Source organism: Oncorhynchus mykiss, chromosome 9 (assembly GCF_057628025.1).
Source record: "Oncorhynchus mykiss isolate SJ-2025 chromosome 9, ASM5762802v1, whole genome shotgun sequence".
NCBI lineage: Eukaryota > Metazoa > Chordata > Actinopteri > Salmoniformes > Salmonidae > Oncorhynchus > Oncorhynchus mykiss.
The window spans coordinates 64,448,245-64,466,281 of NC_143030.1; the positions used below are offsets into that span (position 1 = coordinate 64,448,245).

At 42.5% G+C, this 18,037-nt stretch overlaps 1 protein-coding gene across 2 annotated transcripts; it reads left to right on the top strand.

Moving 5' to 3' along the window:
- The first annotated feature begins 5,011 nt into the window (after nucleotides 1-5,011).
- On the top strand, nucleotides 5,012-17,822 carry LOC110532529 (tyrosine-protein phosphatase non-receptor type 1). Of its 2 annotated transcripts, XM_021616512.3 has the most exons (9): nucleotides 5,012-5,304; nucleotides 6,234-6,324; nucleotides 9,166-9,266; nucleotides 11,116-11,214; nucleotides 11,739-11,876; nucleotides 14,376-14,585; nucleotides 14,773-14,934; nucleotides 15,238-15,398; nucleotides 15,506-17,822. In XM_021616512.3, exons 1-9 carry the CDS (start codon nucleotides 5,248-5,250, stop codon nucleotides 15,825-15,827), a joined length of 1,341 nt encoding a protein of 446 aa, XP_021472187.2. In that variant the 5' UTR covers nucleotides 5,012-5,247; the 3' UTR covers nucleotides 15,828-17,822. The 2 variants fall into 2 exon arrangements, with proteins under 2 accessions (XP_021472187.2, XP_090041126.1); XM_090185000.1 differs by lacking the exon at nucleotides 6,234-6,324 and having other exon boundaries at nucleotides 5,039-5,304.
- Nucleotides 17,823-18,037: the final 215 nt, after the last annotated feature.

An 18,037-nucleotide genomic window follows, 5' to 3' on the forward strand; every position in this document is an offset into this window, starting at 1 on the left:
TGAATTATTACACTATTACCCTATTGCTAACAAAAAACAAATAACACAAATAAACCTAAATTGCACAAATCCTATATAACACAAATAGAATAATACACTCATAAAGAAGAGAACCTGATTATTACACTATTGCACTTCAAACAAGAAACACAAACTAAATTGCACAACTAATTGCATTAGTACTGTACAAAGTTAGAGGTGCGCTATTTGATAGAGGGAGCGGGGGAGTCTCTCCAGTGGGGAGACCTGAGGTCAACCTACCCCCGCCCCCTCCCCATCTCGTACCTCTGAGTGGGAGACCTTCCCAGGCAGCAGCCTGCCTAGCTCACAAACTAGAATCAGGACGCCCACTCCAACCAGGTTAATTGACCCACAGTCCAACATGGTGACATGATATCATTGACGTGACGTGCAAATGAGCGATGGAAAACCGATCGCGCAAATGTCACCATTTTGATTTGTTTTTTGTTTTTGTGCGGGCGCCCCATGCCACTGGCTGCGGGGACTTGCTTCTATTCAGCCACAAGAGCATTATTGAGGTCGGGCACTGATGTTGGGCGATTAGGACTGGCTCGCAGTTGCCGTTCCAATTCATCCCAAAGGTGTTCGATGGGGTTGAGGTCAAGGCTCGGTGCAGGCCAGTCAAGTTCTTCCAGACCGATCTCAACAAACCATTTCTGTATAGACCTCGCTTTGTGCACGGGGGCATTGTCATACTGAAACAGGAAAGGACCATCTCCAAACTGTTGCCACAAAGTTGGAAGTGCAGAATCATCTAGATTCTAGAATGTAATTTTATGCTGTAGCGTTAGGATTTCCTACACTGAAAATAAGGGGCCTGCCCGAACCATGAAAAACAGCCCCAGACCATTATTCCTCCTCCACCAAACTTTACAGTTGGCACTATGCAATGGCGGCAAGCTTTACACCACTACAGCCAACGCTTGGCATTGCGTATGGTGATCTTAGGCTTGTGTGCGGCTGCTCCGCCATGGAAACCCATTTCATGAAGTACCCAACAAACTGCTGACATTGTCACACCCTGATCTGTTTCACTTGTCCTTGTGATTGTCTCCACCCCCCTCCAGGTGTTGCCCATCTTCCCCTGTGTATTTATACCTGTGTTCTCTGTTTGTCCGTTTCCAGTTTGTCAAGTCAATCAGTGATTTTGGTCTCAGCTCATGCTTGTCCCAGTCTCTCTTTTTCTTGCCCTCCTGGTTTTGAGCCTTGCCTTGCCTTGCCTTGCCTTGCCTTGCCTCGCCTCGCCTTGCCTCGCCTCGCCTCTGGATTACTGACCCCTGCCTTGCCTTGCCTTGCCTCTGGATTACTGACCCCTGCCTTGCCTTGCCTTGCCTTGCCTCTGGATTACTGACCCCTGCCTTGCCTTGCTTTGCCTTGCCTCTGGATTACTGACCCCTGCCTTGCCTTGCCTTGCCTTGCCTTGCCTCTGGATTACTGACCCCTGCCTTGTCCTGCCTTGCCTTGCCTTGCCTCTGGATTACTGACCCTTGCCTTGCCTTGCCTTGCCTTGCCTTGCCTCTGGATTACTGACCCCTGCCTTGCCTTGCCTTGCCTTAACTTGCCTTGCCTTGCCTTGCCGTGCCTCTAGATTACTGACCCCTGCCTTGCCGTGCCTTGCCTCTGGATTACTGACCCCTGCCTTGCCTTGCCTTGCCTCGCCTTGCCTTGCCTTGCCTCTGGATTACTGACCCTTGCCTTGCCTTGCCTTGCCTTGCCTTGCCTTGCCTTGCCTTGCCGTGCCTCTGGATTACTGACCCCTGCCTTGCCTTGCCTTGCCTTGCCTTGCCTCTGGATTACTGAATCTGCCTTGCCTTGCCTTGCCTCTGGATTACTGACCCCTGCCTTGCCTTGCCTTGCCTTGCCTTGCCTCTGGATTACTGACCCTTGCCTTGCCTTGCCTTGCCTTGCCTCTGGATTACTGACCCTTGCCTTGCCTTGCCTCTGGATTACTGACCCCTGCCTTGCCTTGCCTTGCCTTGCCTTGCCGTGCCGTGCCTCTGGATTACTGACCCCTGCCTTGCCTTGCCTTGCCTTGCCTCTGGATTACTGACCCCTGCCTTGCCTTGCCTTGCCTCTGGATTACTGACCCTTGCCTTGCCTTGCCTTGCCTTGCCTTGCCTTGCCTCTGGATTACTGACCCCTGCCTTGCCTTGCCTTGCCTCTGGATTACTGACCCCTGCCTTGCCTTGCCTTGCCTTGCCTCTGGATTACTGACCCCTGCCTTGCCTTGCCTTGCCTTGCCTTGCTTGCCTTGCTTGCCTTGCTTGCCTTGCCTTGCCTTGCCTTGCCTCTGGATTACTGACCCCTGCCTTGCCTTGCCTTGCCTCTGGATTACTGACCCCTGCCTTGCCTTGCCTTGCCTCTGGATTACTGACCCCTGCCTTGCCTTGCCTTGCCTCTGGATTACTGACCCCTGCCTTGCCTTGCCTTGCCTTGCCTCTGGATTACTGACCCCTGCCTTGCCTTGCCTCTGGATTACTGACCCCTGCCTTGCCTTGCCTTGCCTCTGGATTACTGACCCCTGCCTTGCCTTGCCTCTGGATTACTGACCCCTGCCTTGCCTTGCCTTGCCTTGCCTCTGGATTACTGACCCCTGCCTTGCCTTGCCTCTGGATTAATGACCCCTGCCTTGCCTTGCCTTGCCTCTGGATTACTGACCCCTGCCTTGCCTTTCCTTGCCTCTGGATTACTGACCCCTGCCTGCCTTGACCTGTCTATTGCCTGCCCCTGTTGAAATATTAAACCATTGTCAATTTGACACATCTGGGTCTTACCTTGATTCCTGATAGACATTGCTTTGAGAGGTAGTGTGGAACTCGGTAGTGAGTGTTGCAACCAAGGACAGATTATTTTTACCTACTCCAAGCTTCAGGACTCAGCAGTCCCATTCTGTGAGCTTGTGTGGCGTACCACTTTGCAGCTGAGCTATTGTTGTTCCTAGACGGTTCCACCTCGCAATAACAACACTTACAGTTGACCCAAGAAGCTCTAGCAGTGCAGACATTTGACAAACTGACTTGTTGGAATGGTGGCATCCTATGACGGTGCCATGTTGAAAGTCACTGAGCTCTTCATTAAGGCCATTCTACTGCCAATGTTTGTTAATGGAGATTGCATGGCTGTGTGCTCGATTTTAATACACCTGTCAGCAATGAGTGTGCCTGAAATAGCCAAATCCACTAATTTGACGGGGTGTCCACATACTTTTGTGTATGTATATGGGTGAATTTTCAAACTAGTTTTCATTGGGAAGGCAGATATAACGGCCTTCCCAATGATATATGATATATACATTTGTCAAACTCCAGAAGGCGAGGTCAGTACAGGTGCATCAAAGCTGGGACCGAGAGACTGAAAAACAGCTTCTATCTCAAGGCCATCAGACTGTTAAACAGCCACCACTAACATTGAGTGGCTGCACTCACAAACTTCTACAGATGCACAATCGAGAGCATCCTGGCGGGCTGTATCACCGCCTGGTATGGCAACTGCACCGCCCTCAACCGTAAGGCTCTCCAGAGGGTAGTGAGGTCTGCACAACGCATCACCGGGGGCAAACTACCTGCCCTCCAGGACACCTACACCACCTGATGTCACAGGAAGGCCATAAAGATCATCAAGGACATCAACCACCCGAGCCACTGCCTGTTCACCCCGCTATCATCCAGAAGGCGAGGTCAGTACAGGTGCATCAAAGCTGGGACCGAGAGACTGAAAAACAGCTTCTATCTCAAGGCCATCAGACTGTTAAACAGCCACCACTAACACTGAGTGGCTGCTGCCAACACACTGACACTGACTCAACTCCAGCCACTTTAATAATGGGAATTGATGGGAAATGATGTAAATATATCACTAGCCACTTTAAACAATGCTACCTTATATAATGTTACTTACCCTACATTATTCATCTCATATGCATACGTATATACTGTACTCTATATCATCGACTGTATTCTTATGTAATACATGTATCACTAGCCACTTTAACTATGCCACTTTGTTGACATACTCATCTCATATGTATATACTGTACTCGATACCATCTACTGTATCTTGCCTATGCTGCTCTGTACCATCACTCATTCATATATCCTTATGTACATATTCTTTATCCCCTTACACTGTGTACAAGACAGTAGTTTTGGAATTGTTAGTTAGATTACTTGTTATTACTGCATTGTCAGAACTAGAAGCACAAGCATTTCGCTACACTCGCATTAACATCTGCTAACCATGTGTATGTGACAAATAAAATTAGATTTGAGATTTGAGATTTGCTGCCAACACACTGACACTGACTCAACTCCAGCCACTTTAATAATGGGAATTGATGGGAAATGATGTAAATATATCACTAGCCACTTTAAACAATGCTACCTTATATAATGTTACTTACCCTACATTATTCATCTCATATGCATACGTATATACTGTACTCTATATCATCGACTGTATTCTTATGTAATACATGTATCACTAGCCACTTTAACTATGCCACTTTGTTGACATACTCATCTCATATGTATATACTGTACTCGATACCATCTACTGTATCTTGCCTATGCTGCTCTGTACCATCACTCATTCATATATCCTTATGTACATATTCTTTATCCCCTTACACTGTGTACAAGACAGTAGTTTTGGAATTGTTAGTTAGATTACTTGTTATTACTGCATTGTCGGAACTAGAAGCACAAGCATTTCGCTACACTCGCATTAACATCTGCTAACCATGTGTATGTGACAAATAAGATTTGATTTGATTTATAACGTTATCAAAATCAATCACTTTTGCATGTGAAAACACAGAATCGTACTGATTACTACATGTGCTTAATCTAGTTTAGGCTACCCCACTTTTGTTTTGAGACGATTTTACCCTGGGCTTTGAACGGGGCACCTGGTTCACGCCCAGATACTAAAACGAATGTAATCACCTTTCACCCGGGGCAAACTCCTCCGTGGTAACCCGGTCCAGATAATCGAATTCCCTCAAGGACAGTCTCGATGAGGAGGAGCGTAACTGGGGTTGTCACAGCGTGTTTCCGGTAAAACCAGGCCGAGAGAGACGACAATAATCTATGTAGCTAGCTAGCTACTGAAAATAAAGAACCGTATATAAAGAGTTGTCGACTTTGTTCGACAACGTCTCACATTTGCTAAACCTTTACAAATAGATATCGACTGGTCGTCGGGAAAAGAGGCGGCTGTAGCACGGCAATGGAAGCTGAGTTTCGGGGAATCGATGAACCCGGGAGTTGGAACGCCATTTACCAGGTAATGTTAGGTTCGTCTTGGAAAATCAAGGTGGATTTGAAGTTGCGAGTTCTGTTTGAGTAGGCTAGATTTGAACATTGTGCCTACAACTACTTATTACACGTCTCGTGGTTATAAAGTATTGTTTCTGATTTATTGGGCACCAATTTTGATATAGCTAGCTAGGCTACCCTGTTCCGATTTTGTTGTAGTTAACGTACCAACTTCCACGGCGCTGTCGGATGTGTGAAGTCTTCTAGAAAACCTCACTGTTTCGAATGATACATTTGTAACATCGAGTAGGCTATAGCGACGGTTGTTACATTTGTAACGTTTACCTGCACGTGTTAGATGCATTGTAGCAGATTAGTGTTGTCACATTGACACTGTCATTGATAGCTAAATGCGGACAGATTCCACACTACTTGTTCCATGCCACAATTCAGACCTAATCATGCATGTTACTAGAAAAAGGGGCAAACCACAATTGCATTCACATTTTATTAACGATCTATTTAACACACACAATTAGACTACTCTGGATTACAGACAAGGCCTGAAGGTGGCTGTGACCAGGTGTGTCATATCTGCGTTTGAGGTGATGGTGGACAATTATTTAGTGTCAGCATAATTTGTCAAACTGCGGACAAATGTGGTTCAGGAAAATATCCTTGACTGCATATTTACTGTAGATATCCCAAGTATCCTGTTACTGTGTTGTAAAGAAATACCCTAGTTTTAGGACATGGAAACAATGGATAAGCACAACATAAGTCTGCACCATAGTTCATTCTCCTTAAGACTCTGTTAGGGTTGAAACTGGTTGTAATAGACTGAGCACCATTGGGAGAATACCAGTGAGCAAACAACCATAGGAACAACCATTTGCCTCCCAAAACAAATAAAACTCAAGTTAAGAAATGTAAGTAAATGTATTGTTTTGCTCACAGGAAATCCGTCAGCAATCAAGTGAGCTGCCCTGCAAACTTGCTAAATTACCTGAAAACAAAACTCGGAATCGCTACAGAGATGTCAGCCCATGTAAGTTTTGTGATTTTGATGCCATCTAGTTCAGGGATGGGCAACTTTGATGGGGTGAGGTCCACAAAAAGAGACAATTTAGCATTTTAAAAAGATTATTTCCTGCAATTCTATACATTTTGCCATAGGCTGGAGAGAAATGCTTTCTGAAAGTATTGACACCCCTTTTTTGATTACTACTTCAATTTTAAATTGATACAATTTTTATTGTCACTGGCCTACATACACAATACCCCATGTCAAAGTGGAATTATGTTCATAATGAAAAGCTGAAATGTCAACAAGTATTCATCCCTTTGTTATGGCAAGCCTAAATAAGTAGAGGAGTACAAATGTGCTTAATAAGTTGCATGGACGCACTCTGTGTGCAATAAGTGTTTAACATGATTTTTGAATGACTACCTAATCTCTGTATCCCACACATAATTATCTGTAAGGTCCCTCAGTTGAGCAGTGAATTTCTAAAACCGATTCAGCCACAAATTCCAGGGAGCTTTTCCAATGCCTCGCAAAAAAGGACGCCTTTTGGTAGATGGGTAAAAAGAAGAAATTGAATATCCATTTGAGCATGGTGAAGTTATAAATTGCACTTTGGATGATGTATCAATACACCCAGTCACTACAAAGATGGACGTCCTTCCTTACTCAGTTACCAGGCCAATGGTGATTTTAAAAAGTTTAGTTTATTGGCTGTCCTAGGATGGATTAATTGCTCCACAATACTAACCTAAAATATTCAAAATCATGCATCCTGTTTGCAATAAGGCACTAAAGTAATACTGCAAAAAAATGACTTTATCCTTAACACAAAACATTGATGGGGGCAAATCACATCACTGAGTACCTCTTCATATCTTCAAGAATGGGGGTGGCTGCATCAATTTGTGTATGCTTGTCTTCAGCAAGGACTGGGGAGGCAAAATCCTAGAGGAAAACCTGGTTTTCTGCTTTCCGACAGCCACTTAAAGACATTCACCTTTTTAGCAGGACAATAACCTAAAACAAGGCCAAATATACTTTGAGTATCCCAAACATTAGGAACACCTTCCTAATATTGAGTAGCAGAACAGCCTTAATTTGTCATGGCATGGACTCTACAAGGTGTCAAGCACAGGGATGTTGACTCCAATGCTTCCCACAATTGGCAAGTTGGCTGGATGTCCTAGTGGACCATTTTTGATACACAAAGGAAATGGTTAGGCATTATACAAAACACAGAGGTGCAGTTCTTGACACAAACTGGTATGCCTGGCACATACTATCATACTCCATTCGAAGGTACTTACATTTTTTTGTCTTGCTCATTCACCCTCTGAGACCCACAATCCATGTCTCAAGGCTTAAAAATCCTTTAACCTGTCTCCTCCCCATCATCCACACTGATTTGAAGTGGATTTAAAAATGACATCAATAAGGGATCATAGCTTTCACCAGATCTGTCTGTCATGGAAAGAGCAGGTGTTCTTATGTATTGTATACTCGGTGTACACTATAGTTGCTTACCAAGATGACGTTGAATGTGGCCTAGTTAGATTTTCAAGCCAATATAAGTCAAAACTATGACAGGACTTGAAAATGTTTGTCTAGCAATAATCAACAACCACCTTGACAGAGTCTGAATAATTTTTAAATAATTAAGAAAGTATTGTACACTCCAGGTGTGCAAAGCTCTGACTTACCCAGAAAGACTCTGTAAGACGCTGTAATCGCTGCCAAAGGTGTGTTGACTCACGGGGTTGAAAACTTATGTAATCAAAATATATTAGTGTTTTATTTTAAACAAATGTTAGTATCTTTCTTCCACTTTGACAGAGTATTTTGTGTGGATCGATGACAAAAAAATACATTTTAATCCCACTTTGTAACAACTAAATGTGGGAAAAATAAAGGTATGAATATGATGTCTGAGTGACAAATCTATAGGGACCCCTACTACAAGTTTAGATAGCTGGCCGCTCGCTGAATTTACCATTATTTTATTTTTATATATATATAATGCTAGCTTCTGATGCACAACCAAATGTCAAAACATCCCTTCGTTTTTTCTACTATTCTAACTCACAACAATAAGTTGAGAGTTTCCCCAATTTTTGGGGGGAGGGAAATTAGTCCGTGGGCCTACAAAAGGGGCTCTAGTTAGACTGAGCTGCTGCAATTCCTCGGTCTAGGTATACAGAAGCATAAGATAAGATGACAAATTTACAATAACAAGCTCAAACATTGGCTATAGTTGAAGCACTATGCAGGATAGCCTTTCTTGTATTTGGGTGCTACATACTGTGACTGAACCCGTGTTAAGCTGTAGTCTAAAACATCTCATGTATGGCAACGGATGGATCTTTCAAGGCCCGATGCCTCACAAGTAGTTAAACAGTTCAAGCTTTTACAGTTGTCATGTCTTTTTTTAGTCTTCCGTCATGTTAACTAGACACAGCAAAGCTGTTGTGGTTTCCTCTTTACACAGAGATGCAAAAAGTTCACCTAACCCCTATGGGACAGATTGGTCACATGTCAACCAGTGTGTCAATATGTTTTTGTTTCCTGATTTGATGTGAAGTGAACATCAGACATTCAAAATACTTGAAGTATTTACTCTAGTACCATTCCAGCTCTCTTGATTTAGATGAGGAGAAATGGCCTAGATAGTATTTCCTGTTTAGTTGAGTGGATTAGAATAGAAGAGAAGAAATAAACACTGCTGTGTTTGTCAGATTGACCCTGTTGGATGCACTGTACAGCTGCACCAAAGTTCTTGTGTTTAGAGATGAAATCCTAAGTCCCTTGGGATATTGCAAAGTTGAAAGTGTTTTCTTTTCATCAGCCTTCTTTCATTCTCTGCAGTTGATCACAGCAGAATCCGCCTGCAACTGGGTACGAACGACTACATTAACGCAAGCCTAATTTCTGTAGAAGAGGCACGGAGAAGCTACATTCTTACTCAGGTTTGTACTTTGGTTTTTGTACTCTGGCTAAGAAGGGAGTATTGGGAATAAGTTGTCTAGATGTCAAGTGATTACAGCAATTTTACTACGTTCAGAATGTCAGTTGCACAAGGGCATCTCCGATATAAAAATGTTTTAAATCATCCTTTCCTGGAAGAAATGTTTTATTACATTTATTATTATTATCACATTGATTATTTTAAAAACGTTTTAGGGATAGGGGACAGTATTTGGAAGTTTGATGAATGAGGTGCCCAAAGTAAACTGCCTGTTACTCAGGCCCAGAAGCTAGGATATGCATATAATTGGTAGTATTGGATAGAAAACACTCTAAAGTTTCCAAAACGGTTAAAATAATGTCTGTGTATAACAGAACTGATGTAGCAGGTGAAAACCCAAGGAGAAACCGTCAAGGTTTTTTTTTTTTTTGTTGTTGTGTGTGTGTGTGGAGGTGACACCATTTAAAATGCATGGTGTGCTTTCGCCATAAAGCTTTTTTTAAATCTGACGATTTTAAACAATCTAAGATACTTGTATTTTCATGAATGTTTAATATTACAAATGTTGTATTTTGAATTTCGCGCTCTGCAATTTCACCGGGTATTGGCCAGGTGGTACGCTAGCGTCCCACCTAGCCCAAAGCGGTTTAAAGATGCACACCCACTGAGGTTTCATTTAAGTTTTCAGAACCCTGACTTTTTCCACATTTTGTTACAGCTCTATTCTAAAATGGATAAAATATTTTTTTCTTTATCTGTCTACACCCAATACCCAATAATGACAAAGTGAAAACAGGTTTTTAGACATTTTTGCAAATGTATAAAACATAAACAGATGCCATATTTACATAAGTATTCAGACCCTTTGCTATGAGTCTTGAAATTGAGCTCAGGTGCATCCGGTTTCCATTGATCATCCTTGAAATGTTTCTACAACTTGGAGTCCACCTGTGGTAAATTCAATTGATTGGATATGATTTGGAAAGACCCACACATCTGTCTATATAAGGTCCCACAGTTGACAGTGCATGTCAGAGCAAAAGCCAAGCCATGAGGTCGAGGGGAATTGTCCGTAGAGCTCAGAGACAAGATTGTGTTGAGGCACAGATCTGGGGAAGGGTACCAAAAAATGTCTGCAGCATTGAAGGTCCCCAAGAACACAGTGGTCTCCATCATTCTTAAATGGAAGAAGTTTGAAACCACCAAGACTCTTCCTAGAGCTGGCAGCCTGGCCAAATTGAGCAATTGGGGGAGAAGGGCCTTGGTCAGGGAGGTGACCAAGAACCCAATGTTCACTCTGAAGAGCTCCAGAGTTCCCAGCTGACCTGACAGAGCTTGAGTGGATCTGCAAGGAGGAATGGGAGAAACTCCCCAAATACAGGTGTGCCAAGCTTGTAGCGTCATACCCAAGAAGACTCGAGGCTGTAGTCACTGCCAACGGGGCTTCAACATAGTACTGAGTAAAGAGTCTGAATATTTGTGATATTTCAGGTGGTGTTATTTATTTTTGTAAAAATGATTTGAATAAATTTGCAAACATTTTATAAAAAAATGTTTTTGCTTTGTCATTATGGGTTATTGTGTGTGGATTGAGGGGAATAAATAATATATACATTTTAGAATGAGGCTGTAACTCAACAAAATGTGGAACAAGTCAAGGGGTCTGAATACTTTCCGACTGCACTGTATATCAAAAGTTTCTAACACTTAATTTTATTTGAAACTGACATGTTCCTAGGACTAGTGTAGCCTGCCTGTCACATGCATTTACAGTGGGTGTGTTTTTAACTGCCTGATAGACGTAAAACAAAAAATGGATAAGATGCTTAACATTACCTCTTCCTCCAAAGGGGCCCCTTCCAAACACATGTGGTCACTTCTGGGAGATGGTGTGGGAGCAGAGGACCATGGGAGTGGTGATGTTGAACCGTGTCATAGAGAAAGGATCTGTGAGTATTACCATAATTAGTAGTATTAAAATATATATATATATATATATATATATATATATATATATATATATATATATATATATATATATATATATATATATATATATAAATATATATAATATATGAATATATATATATATATATATAATATATATTCATATAATATATATAATATATGAATATATATATATATATATAAATATATATAATATATGAATATATATATATATATATATAATATATATTCATATAATATATATAATATATGAATATATATATATATAATATATATAATATATGAATATATATATATATATATATATATATAATATATATAATATATGAATATGAATAATTATACGAGCTCCCTTTAACCACTATGGACCTCCAGTTGCAGAGTACTGCTCTGTTTTCGGTATAACAGGGGCTTGTTCACCCAAAATATCAATATTTTATTGTACTTATTCAATGTAAACATCCCAGTAAAATGTATGCAGTTATGACATTTCTGACTTTTTCAGGTGAAGTGTGCCCAGTACTGGCCGCCTAGAGAGGTGAGGGAGGCGGTTTTTGAAGACACAAATTTCAAGCTAACGCTTGTTTCAGAAGACATCAAATCCTACTACACTGTCCGTCAGCTGGAGCTAGAAAATCTGTCGGTAAGATTCCTCTTCCTTCGTTGTGTAATCTTCTGTTCTTCTCTTACCATCCTATTATAATCTTAAATTAGGTACTAAGGCATAAAATGTACACTTCCTGGTACAGTGCCCTATTTACTGATCTACACTATATACAGAAGTATGTGAACACACTATCAAATTAGTGGATTCAGCTATTTCATCCTCACCTGTTGCTGACAGGTGTATAAAATCTAGCACACAGCCATGCAATCTACGTAGATAAACATTGGCAGTAGAATGGCTTTACTGAAGTGCTGTGTCTTTCAACATGGCACCGTCATAGTATGTCAGCTTTCCAAGTCAGTTTGTCAAATTCCTGCCCTGCTAGAGCTGCCCTGTCAACTAAGTGCTGTTATTTTGAGGTGTAAACGTTTAGGAGCAACAACTGCTCAGCCGCAAAGTGGTCGGACACAAGCTCACAGAATGGGACCGCCGAGTGCTGAAGCCCGTAAAATCGTCTGTCCTCAGTTAAAATGCTCACTACAGAGTTCCAAACTGCCTCTAGAAGCAACGTCAGCGCAAGAACTGTTCGTCTGGAGCTTCATGAAATGGGTTTCCATGGCCGAGCAGTCGCAAACAAGCATAAGATAACCATGCGCAATGCCAAGCGTCAGCTGGAGTGGTGTAAATCTGGCTGCCATTGGACTCTGGAACAGTGGAAATGTGTTCTCTGTAGTGATGAATCACTCACAATCTGGCAGTCCGACGGACAAATCTGGGTTTGGCGGATGCCAGGAGAACGCTACCTGCCCAGTGCCAACTGAAGTTTGGTAGAGGAATAATGGTCTTGGGCTGTTTTACATGGTTTGGACTAGGCCCCTTAGTTCCAGTGAAGGGAAATCTTAAAGCTACAGCATACAATGACATTCTAGATGGTTCTGTGCTTCCAACTTAGTGGCAACAGTTTGGGGGAAGGCCCTTTCCTGTTTCAGCATGACCATGCACAAAGCGAGGTCCATACAGAAATGTTTTGTTGATCGGACCTCAACCCCCTCGAACACCTTTGGGATGAATTGGAATGCCAACTGTGAGCCAGGCCTAATCGCCCAACATCGGTGCCCGACCTCACTAATGCTCCTGTGGCTGAATGGAAGCAAGTCCCTGCAGCAATGTTCCAACATCTAGTGGAAAGCCTTCCCAGAAGTGGAGGCTGCTGTCTCCAACTCTATATGACTGCCCATGATTTTGAAATGAGACGTTAGACGCACAGGTGTCCACATACTTTTGGTAATGTAGTTTATATTTAAGTGATAATTCCTGAGAAGCCGGTGTTTGGGGGATATATTGGCATGGGTGTTTGTCTCGGGCCAGCAAACCATGCCAATATATCCTACAAACACCGGCTACGGGTTACCACCATATTCACATAATTTGACATTGTCATTACATTTTATTTTATCCTTCCACAAGATATAGTCCTGAAACAAATCGTTTAGGTTGCCAGAGACGCGACGCAGCCGTTTAATCTTTCGTTCGTTCTAAATGTTCCGCTGCCTTGCTGGCCGGCAGCGTTCTTATTCTTGGCCATGTTCTGTTATTAATCTCCACCTGGCACAGCCAGAAGAGGACTGGCCACCCCTCTTAGCCTGGTTCCTCTCTAGGTTTCTTCCTAGGTTTTGGCCTTTCTAGGGAGTTTTTCCTAGCCACCGTGCTTCTATACCTGCATTGCTTGCTGTTTGGGGTTTTAGGCTGGGTTTCAAATCTTTGCATTTGGTTTTCAACGGCAAAGATTTCTACAAACCTGGCTGTCTCTTCAATGTTTCAAATGTCAATTTAATCTCCAGCTGTCCCTTAGTAATGAACGTGTCGGGAGTTGAGATGACAGACAGGCAGCTTTTCTCAGCCAGTCAAAATCATGAATCTGCAGTTTTATGGATATACAAAGAAATGTCAATAGAACAAAACCAGTCAAACAAAACCAAATGCAGCTAGTTGGCAGTCTTTCCAGCTTCAGTTTGAGATTGCGTGAATCTGCATTTTTATGGATATACAAAGAAATGGGAGTTAATGTTTAGATGCTTTTTTACAGTAGATCGAGTTTATAAATTGCCTGTCAGGGTTGTTGAGACAGTGGATTGAACAGTGAATAGGCATTTCAATGTCATAAGCTTTGCCGGTGGTAACCAGTAAGCATCCAGGATTAGACCCACCTGTTGTATAAATACCCACATTCATTGTAAGAGGACTGTACTTGTTTATCATCATTACTATCAGCAGAGATCCAGGCTATTCCTAGAAATCCTCCACACTGCTTTGAAGCAGCTTCGGTGGGTGTTTGATATCCTTCTACAAGCAACTGAACTCAGGACTATCATGTTCCAAAGTAATTTATAACATGATTATTTGACTCTTGTCTGAGATTCCTATAAAGTTTTTCTTGACTTATGTTCATACTAGTGGTGGTGGTGGTGGCAATACAGTAATTGATATCTCTGCTCTATTTTATACTTAGTGGGTTAATTTGTCCCCCTTCTACAGACTCGGGAAACTAGAGAGATCCTACATTTTCACTACACCACCTGGCCTGACTTTGGTGTGCCCGAATCTCCAGCCTCCTTCCTTAACTTCCTGTTCAAGGTGCGGGAGTCTGGGTGCCTCAACTCTGACCAGGGGCCTGTGGTGGTGCACTGCAGCGCAGGCATCGGACGCTCGGGAACCTTCTGTCTTGTCGACACTTGCCTGTTACTGGTCAGTACTGCACTGGGAATCTCATTCAAAATGTAAAACTTTATTCCTCCCACAAGCCGAAATTATGCAAATGTGGTATTGAGTTGTGCAGACACTCATTTCCAATGGCTTTATGAAGAATCATGACTTCATGTCAAGTAATTGTCAGTTTACCCAATGAAACTTGCTGTGAAATATCTGTTTGCAGATGTCCATGCGCAAGGACCCGTCATCTGTGCACATTCGTGACGTACTGCTGGAGATGCGACGATATCGGATGGGCCTGATTCAAACACCTGACCAACTCAGATTTTCCTACCTCGCTGTTATTGAAGGTGCCAGGTGCATCATGGGAGATGCATCATTGCAGGTAAGTTGAATCCATCTTTTAGCTGCTGCCATGAACCAAAGTGCTATAGTAGGTCATGCACGCACATACAAATTGGGTCTCGGGTGTCTGTAAAATGTGTGTTCCTTTTTGTATATATTTTCAGGAACTAGTTAGCCACAATGTTCTTATACTTGTCCTCTAATGAATAATTTAAAGTAGGCCAATTGGGTGTTTTATTTGGGAAGCTCAAACTAGATACAGATGTATGGAGAAAGGTCATATCTTCTCTGTAAAGCCTATTAATGTTTAAATAATACCCACATCAATCCATAAATGTTTAAGGAGTCGTGGAAAGAGCTCTCCAACGAAGAGGACGTTCCTGCAGAGTTCACACCTCCCCTGCCCCACCCCCGTCCTCCAGGTCTATCTGTCAACGGCACGGTTGAACCCATCTCATTTTTTCCTGAGATTGTTGTTGCGCAGAACGATTCCCACACTCGCAGGTAAATAAGACCCGCTCAATTAGATTTTTAGCAGTCTAGACTTCATACACGCAATATTCAGTGTCACACTTCATCCTTCTACCCCTGGAATATCTCTCCCATTGCAGTGCCCCACCAGAGACTGAACTGCGATGGAGGGGCAGTGGTGAAGGTGCTACCGCCCAGTCGCAGTCTTCCACTGTATCCAGTGATCAACCTGATGGCCAGGCGGGAAGCAAAGAACCAGCTCCCAAAGCTCCTACGAAACCCCACCGGCTGCATGAGCCAGAAAAACAGCAGGGGCTGAACCAGGACCAGGCAGCTGAGCAGGCAGCAGGAGATGATAGCCCTGAGGCTCTAGGGGCCTGGAACCCCCTGCTGGCCAATGTTTGCCTCTGCACTGCCCTGGCCCTGGGTGCTTATGTCTGTTACCGGGCCTGTTTCCACTGATCTCCTCTACCCTCCTCCCTCTCTTGCTCCTCCCTTTCTCTTGTCTGTTTTTTTTGCAGGGTGAATTAGGCTGGCCAGCCGGCCCTCTCTGCCTATGGTTTTACTCTGCTGGCTGGGCAAGTGGATTGTTTGGACTTCAGAGAATCGATTGATTCAGACTCACTCGTTTTCTTTACAAATGCGGAGCAGGGGTGTGGGGGGGAAGGGACTGCCTCTTTTTCCTCGTCACCCACCGTAGCTCTCATATGAACTGTCAGTTTGGACGCTCAGGGTCTCAATTTTCAGGTATCACATCCCAAATACACGTGTTGATTTTCAAAACAAATGAGTAAACAAATGTTTCTTTCTAACCGTCAGTAAATTAAGGTGTTTGTTCCTGTGTTCTGTGAGCTGAATGGTCTACTAGTAGTCTACCCTACCGGGACACACGCACCTTCTATTCAGTTACCAAATAACACGCAAATGTGTTATTCTGTTTCAGCCTTTGCAAAAAAATGTCAGTTGGCTATTCACCTTTCTCTCCCAAATAGTCCTTTCCTTTGCAGTTCTTTACAATTGTTCTGGAGGAGTTACAGTGCTTGGTTTGTGGCAACCCTGCAGTGCCAACGTAATGAATTGCTGCAGAGATGTTAGTGAAAAGAAAAGACAATCTTGAGATGATGGGGCAGTAATATACCCAGGAGTAAGCTGAGGCTAAGTGGTGGCCACCATCTGAGGGAGACACTGCACTCCTCTCCTTCTACTGGATGAGGGGTGCATTCAGTGGGTTATTTACAGGCCATAGGAGAGCTCCCTACCACTTCCCTGTTTAGGGTCTTTTGGCTAAAGCTACAGGAGGCACACTGTATGTGTGTGTGTGCAAGTGTTAAGTGTTATCTGGGCTTTCTACTGATGCATGATTTCTATCTGCTGTCTTAGTGGGAAACATCACAAGCTAATAATAAGTTATATTTTAAATATATTCTAGATTGTTTCCTGGTTCTTGACCCTGACCCCCACCACGTATTAATTTCAAACTTTACATTTAAACAGGAGTGTCTAGTTGATGATGTGCTTTGAATGGAAGTGCTGCACGCATGTATTGAGCTGTTCTTTTTTTGCATAGTTTGAGGTGTTGCGTTCACATTTTAGCCCGTTTTCAAAAAATGTACAAATGTCATATTTTTATGTATTTTGGCTGAAGTCTGCTATAAAGGAGTCTCCAATGATTTCGCAACATTTGTTTAACCCATTAGATATACAGTTTTATTCAGGGATGGTGACTTCTAGCAGTCCCCACTTTGGATGAACAATGCAGAGGCTTTTTCATACTAAAGAAACAAACTGGGTGAAATGCATCAGGTGAGCATTGCATCTGAACACAGGAGGTTGCATTAAAATGCCAGCTCAGCATACTGTATGGAGATAAAGGCAGCAGTTAACCCTCCTCTCCCTTAGCTAGCAATACAAATACCATCAGCCTTTATTTTCCCAGCCTCTGAAACATAAAACCCATTCTACCTGTCTGGACAGGGAGCCTGCGATCTCAAACCAACTTACAAACACCAGCACAGGGATTAAAACACTGTAATGATCAGTTATGGCCTGGGCCGTCAGTTTTAGTTAACTTTTTTCCACAAAGATGTCCTGCCCTTGTGAATGAACACGTTTTTCATGAGATTAGTTCAGCTACTAGCATTCAGTTTACCTTTGACTCAAAAAGAACTACGTATATCCTGAGTCCAATGGCTGTACCTTTTCTCTGGAATGTATGATGTCCTACCCATGGACATGCCCTCTTGATACTTTAAAAAAGTTATTTGGATCAGATTTTAGTCTGCTGACTTTTTTTTAAAATGCATTTACAAGTAATGATGAACTCACAGTACCTACCTGGGCAGCTTTGTGTTTGCCCAGATGTTCCTGTTTTTCTGTACTTATGCTCACCAACCTTTTTGTTTTTTATTATTTACATCCATTGTATTCCTTTTTTTAAATAAAAAAATCTACTGCTGATTTTTGTTCTGCTTTTTGGATCTGAGTCATGTTTTAAGATTTTATTTTCATACAGAATTATAAACAAAGGCTGTGGTAATAGTCATGTCAGTTTTTGTTTTTGACCTGAGGATCCATGACGTCATGATTTGACCTCATATTTTTCCGAGTTCCCAGTTTTCTTGAACGCACCATCAATCTTTTGTATGAGACTGAATGATCATATTTGTCACTAA